Genomic DNA, 5937 nt, shown 5'->3' with positions numbered 1-5937 from the left:
TGGCGGAGTGAGCCGTGTGGTGTGGAGGAAAGGGAGGACCCAAAATGCAGCAGTGACTGATGATACGAGTGATGTTTATTTACAAAGTGACAATGGCAGAAACAGGCAGTGAGGCATGACAAAACAACTGAAGAAACCTAAACTGGGAGAACTAAATGACAAACCTGAGACCATACAAAAGGGGTGCGGGGCAGAGAGACGCAGAGACAGGAACACCATAGAACGCAGACGAGCCGACAATGAACACAGACCGACACCCACTAAATATACACACACAAGGTAATCAGGTAATCACACACAGGAGGGAAGAACAGCTGAACCTAATACACATGAGGACCGGAGGACACAAGCTGAACACAATGACAACAGACACAGACCTTCAAAATAGAATAGGAAATCCAGAACATGAGCCTTCAAAGTAAAGCAGGAACACACAGACTGATTTACAACACAACACGGGGACATGAACAGAGCACCAAGGACAGACACAGGTAGGGCTGAATACACACACCAAACTACAGGTTCAACCCTAAACCAATACAAAATCAGAATAAACACAAAGCACAAAAATGAACTTCAAGGAAACACAAAACGCTGGGCCAAAATGACCCAGGACCATGACAGTACCCCCCCTCCAAGGGCTGACTCCAGACAGCCCAAAACAAAAACAGATGACCAACCCAGGGCGGGCGGCGGGGGCCCAGGACGGAGGGACCAACACCGAACAAAAACAAGCCCCAGCGAACCAAGTGACCTGTCCAAAACAAACACACATGCCGGAGCACAAGGACAAAACACAGTTCAGGAGGCCGGCCCGGAGGCTGACACAGATCCAAAAGCCGACCGAGCGGAAGGCAGCGGTGGCGGAGTGGAGGCAGTTCAGGGGGCCGACCGTGCACACAGCAACGACGGGCAAACAGTTCTGGGGACCGACCGTGCACACGGCAACGGGCAAACAGTTCTGGAGGCCGACCGTGCACACGGCAACGGGCAAACAGTTCTGGAGGCCGACCACTTGGAAGGTAGTGGTGGCCACCGAGCAGGTCCGGAGGACGGCCGCGATGCCAGCGGCGGCGACGAACTCTTTCCGGAGGCCGCCCCCGAAGGCCGTGATGCCATCTTAGAGGCCCGGAAAACGGCCGGCAGAGGCGAGGCAGAACGGGTCGAGCTGGCTCCGACGGCGGTGTGGCAACCGCAGGATCAGACGAAGCGGGACCAGACGAAGGCGGAGCCGAGGCCGGACCAGGCGTGGATGACGACACGGAGGCCGGACCAGGCGTGGATGACGACACGGAGGCCGGACCAGGCGTGGATGACGACACGGAGGCCGGACCAGGCGAGGATGACGACACGGAGGCTGGACCAGACGAAGATGATGAGGATGCAGAGGCTGGACCAGACGAAGATGATGAGGATGCAGAGGCTGGACCAGACGAAGATGATGAGGATGCAGAGGCTGGACCGGATGAAGATGATGAGGATGCAGAGGCTGGACCGGATGAAGCCAAAGCAAATGCTGAAACCGGACCAGGCGAGGATGAAGCCAAAGCAGATGCTGAAACCGGACCAGGCAAGGCCGAAGACTCTGAGGCCGCAGCAGGCGAGGGTGATGAGACTGCAGCTGGTGATGAGACTGCAGCTAGTGATGAGACTGCAGCTGATGGCTGGACGGGCTCCTCGGGCCCCCCAGCTGACGAGGCAGAAGGCTGGACGGGCTCCTCGGGCCCCCCAGCAAAAACAGTCTCAGACCCAGTGGGCACTGGAGCCCCTGGCACACACAGAACAGAACCAGCAGGCACACGGGCCTCTGGCAGGAACGCAACAGAACCAGCAGGCACACGGGCCTCTGGCAGGAACGCAACAGAACCAGCAGGCACACGGGCAGGCACACGGGCCTCTGGCAGGGACGCAACAGAACCAGCAGGCACGCGGGCCTCTGGCAGGGACGCAACAGAACCAGCAGGCACGGAGACCTCTGGCAGGGACGCAACAGAACCAGCAGGCGCACGGGCCTCTGGCAGAGACAGAACGGAACCAGCAGGCGCACGGGCCTCTGGCAGAGACAGAACGGAACCAGCAGGCGCACGGGCCTCTGGCAGGGACGGAACAGAACCAGCAGGCGCACGGGCCTCTGGCAGGGACAAAACAGACTGCAGCTGCGCGGAGCACCGACCCTGCTCAGGCAGCGACAGCCGGGTGCAGTTCTCAGCTGGGTTCTTAGCCTCCAGGGGTCCAGAGTCAGCTGAGGGCTGTAACTTAACCTCTGGTGAGGCCCTGGAGCAAGTAGCAGTCTCTAAACTAGCCAGCTGTTGAGGAACGATTGCATTTTTAACGTGTTTGTCTCTCTGCAAATAATACGTACTAGAAAAAGAGTCAAAAATGGGAGGCACAAGCGCAGCCTCCCGTACAGAGGGAGTCTGTGAAGACGGAGACGGCATGAATGACTGGGCTAGCGGAGATACCGGAGTCCGAGTTGCTTGTGGCTGTGCAGCTAAACGAGGTAAAGACAGCTCAGCAGGAGAATGAGCAAGCAACACACAGTTCTCCTTGTCGTCTGCTGCACCAAACAAAGTCCCTGGATAAACTGTTCCACAGTCCAAGACAGAAAAAGGGTCCTTCTCACTCACCACGGCCGGCAGTTCTGAAGTTCCAATATCTGGCTGTGGGGTGACGCGCCGACGGCGCGATCGTCGCTTCCTCCCGGGCAAAACCTCCGGCGGGCCGGGCAAAACCTCCGGCGGGCCGGGCAAAACCTCCGGCGGGCCGGGCAAAACCTCCGGCGGGAGAAGCTGACGTGGCTGTTCCGGGGTGGCCGTAATCCGCTGCTGCTGGACAAAGTCTGTGGATTCCCGAGCTCGCACCACCCCCCGGGCTTTATGCAGGTTGCAAATTAAGCCTGAAACTCCCTTAAGCTGGCAGAGGTAGGGATTTTCTTCCAGGATTGCTTCGATGGCTTTTAACCCCACCACTTGTGCCCTTGCGTTGGTGGTGTGGGTTACCCAGTCCATCAGGCGTCGGATGCGTGCGAGGTCGCTCTCTCCAGACAAAGCTGCTGGGTCCATGTTTGGTCGGCTCGTACTGTCACGGCTGGCGGAGTGAGCCGTGTGGTGTGGAGGAAAGGGAGGACCCAAAATGCAGCAGTGACTGATGATACGAGTGATGTTTATTTACAAAGTGACAATGGCAGAAACAGGCAGTGAGGCATGACAAAACAACTGAAGAAACCTAAACTGGGAGAACTAAATGACAAACCTGAGACCATACAAAAGGGGTGCGGGGCAGAGAGACGCAGAGACAGGAACACCATAGAACGCAGACGAGCCGACAATGAACACAGACCGACACCCACTAAATATACACACACAAGGTAATCAGGTAATCACACACAGGAGGGAAGAACAGCTGAACCTAATACACATGAGGACCGGAGGACACAAGCTGAACACAATGACAACAGACACAGACCTTCAAAATAGAATAGGAAATCCAGAACATGAGCCTTCAAAGTAAAGCAGGAACACACAGACTGATTTACAACACAACACGGGGACATGAACAGAGCACCAAGGACAGACACAGGTAGGGCTGAATACACACACCAAACTACAGGTTCAACCCTAAACCAATACAAAATCAGAATAAACACAAAGCACAAAAATGAACTTCAAGGAAACACAAAACGCTGGGCCAAAATGACCCAGGACCATGACATTTATGGTAAGTTACAGACTATAGTTCGAATCCTAAATATGACCACTTCTTTTTATTTTTGTGTCTAATGTTGTTTTTCCTTTGGTTAGATTAAGGGAGCACACCTACTCGCTAAGGCGTTAAAAAAGGACGTGATTTTGGTTAAATTACTAAAGTTACCACATGTTCGAAAGCTCCGTTGTGCCAATTTTCTGATGAGTCCTGTCAGGAGAAAAATATATGGTTCACTGAAATAGCTGCATTAGTTTCAAAGTCATGGAGACAGCCTCAAAAAAGGAAATTCATGTCCTTCACATGATCGCCTTTTTTGTCAGTATTTCATGAACTGTCATAAGACCAGGCTGCTTTTTGACATGTGATAGTAGAAAAACTAGGGATACCATTAACAATGTCCTAAACATCTGTAATGTCTATAGGTCGGTTTCATAGGTATTGACTAATTTATTATATCATTGTAACTGTTTTTTGTTAATCACTGCAACGTGGGAACCCAATCGTCCTTTAATTGATGATCATCCTCAGTCTCAATGATTTCTTATGGAGCATTTTTAAATGGTTGAGAGATTTTTATCTTATCCCCCCCCTCTCAGGTGTGCAGTTACACATGCACATATACTGTACATGAGACATCACTATCAACTCTGTATAGTTTCATAATGCTCCATAAGAATAATCTTAATCATTGAATTAATATCATTGCCTTTCAAAGCGAGCTGATTCCATTCATGGTTATTGGAGAGTATTGCTGCATATATAGAGTTGTAAAGTGTTTTGTGACTCCCCAGAGAGCTGAAAGAACCTGTAAAATTACCTCAGCTGATAGCATATTGTTTAAATCTATATGAACAGCTACTTAAACTAAAATCTCCAGACTGCTGGTGGCCAGGTGCACTGCATAGAGGGTAAGCTGGGTTTTCTGTGCTGGGAAAAATACCTGAAGGCAGATGCTGTGTCTGGTTCTGCTGCAATGAGTTTGTTTAGCTACTAAATACTGCATATATGTCGAGGCTATCTCTGTCTGCCTGCTGTGAAAGCGGTGAGATTCCACCAAAACAGTAAAGCTGCAGAGCAGACAGCTAAACAGTGTAAAGCCTTTCATGTTTGAGATGTGGTTAGGTGCATAAGTATCTGAACAATGAGAGTTTTGCTGGTGTACAGCAGCACAGTGGATTTTAAATCAAATAGTTAAGCTGTGATTGAATTGCAGATGTTCAACTTTAATTCAAGCAGTTTAACTAAATATCGCATTCACTGTTTTGGACTTATAGACGTCCCCATTTTTAGGGGCTCATAAAGGAATTGCACAAACTAAAACAATTTTAAACATAAAAATTGTTTTAATGCTTGAAAGAAAATCCTTTGCACACTTTTCTAGAAGTTGTGGGCTTCAGAAAATGCTTCGTTTGCTCCCTTGAGTGTTCTGTCGGGTCTTCACTCAGCCACAGCAGGTCCTCCTTGTTTGTGGGTCTCTCTACCTTCAGTTTTATCTCCAGTAACTGAACAGTATGCTCTATGGGGTTGAGATCAGGTGACGCACATTGAAGAATATCCCATTTGGTTGCTTTGAGAAACTTTTGCATTTGCAGTATGCTTTTGCAGCAACATTTGTTTTCCAGCATTTTGCAGAGTCTGAGCAAAGAGCATAGTGCTGTATACTCCAGAATTCATGCTGCTAATTCTACTATCAGTCCTGTCATCAATAAAGACTAGTGACCTGGTTCCACTGGTTCCTGCTTAATTTGTTATGAAATAGTGAGGGAACAGGCGTCACCTGGACACGAACCTGCTTGTCAGTTAACTGTCCATCATTTTTAGCTCCTAAAAAAAACCAAAGTATTTATTTGATATTTTTATTTTATATTCACTGCTGTGGCGTGCAGAACCAAAATTTGTCATTGTCCAAAAAGATGTGGACCTAATTTAGCGACCGTAAAAGGAACTGAGATTCAAACTGAGAACTATAGACACATTTTTCACTTCAACCAGTGCCAACATCCTGCACACAGCAAGTATGTTATTTGGAAGAGTTTTGTGGTTTGAAACTAGATTAGAACTTGAGTCTGAAGTGTCTGTGTGGTCCTCAGATAACAACTGCAACAGATCACTGTCTTGTTCTGACTCCTTTGATGTCTTCAGTGCCCAAGGCCACAGCTTTCTTACAGGAATAATCAGTGACATTTAACTGCCTTGTATTACAAAATGTACATAATACATCAGCAGGGGTTT

At 49.4% G+C, this 5937-nt stretch overlaps 1 protein-coding gene across 1 annotated transcript; it reads right to left on the bottom strand.

Moving 5' to 3' along the window:
- On the bottom strand, positions 1-3700 carry LOC147307060 (uncharacterized). Its single transcript, XM_086275733.1, has 2 exons — positions 1974-3700; positions 1-1895 (listed from the first exon to the last, which is right to left on the bottom strand). Exons 1-2 carry the CDS (start codon positions 3060-3062, stop codon positions 546-548), a joined length of 2439 nt encoding a protein of 812 aa, XP_086131859.1. The 5' UTR covers positions 3063-3700; the 3' UTR covers positions 1-545.
- Positions 3701-5937: the final 2237 nt, after the last annotated feature.

Source organism: Aulonocara sp. 'chitande type north' Nkhata Bay, linkage group LG19, assembly GCF_057382095.1.
Source record: "Aulonocara sp. 'chitande type north' Nkhata Bay isolate Kocher_YH1m ecotype deep benthic linkage group LG19, A_spYH_male_GT1.1, whole genome shotgun sequence".
Classification (NCBI taxonomy): Eukaryota; Metazoa; Chordata; class Actinopteri; order Cichliformes; family Cichlidae; genus Aulonocara; species Aulonocara sp. 'chitande type north' Nkhata Bay.
The sequence above is the reverse complement of the archived record's forward strand: the minus strand, read 5'-3'. Positions and strand labels throughout refer to the sequence as shown.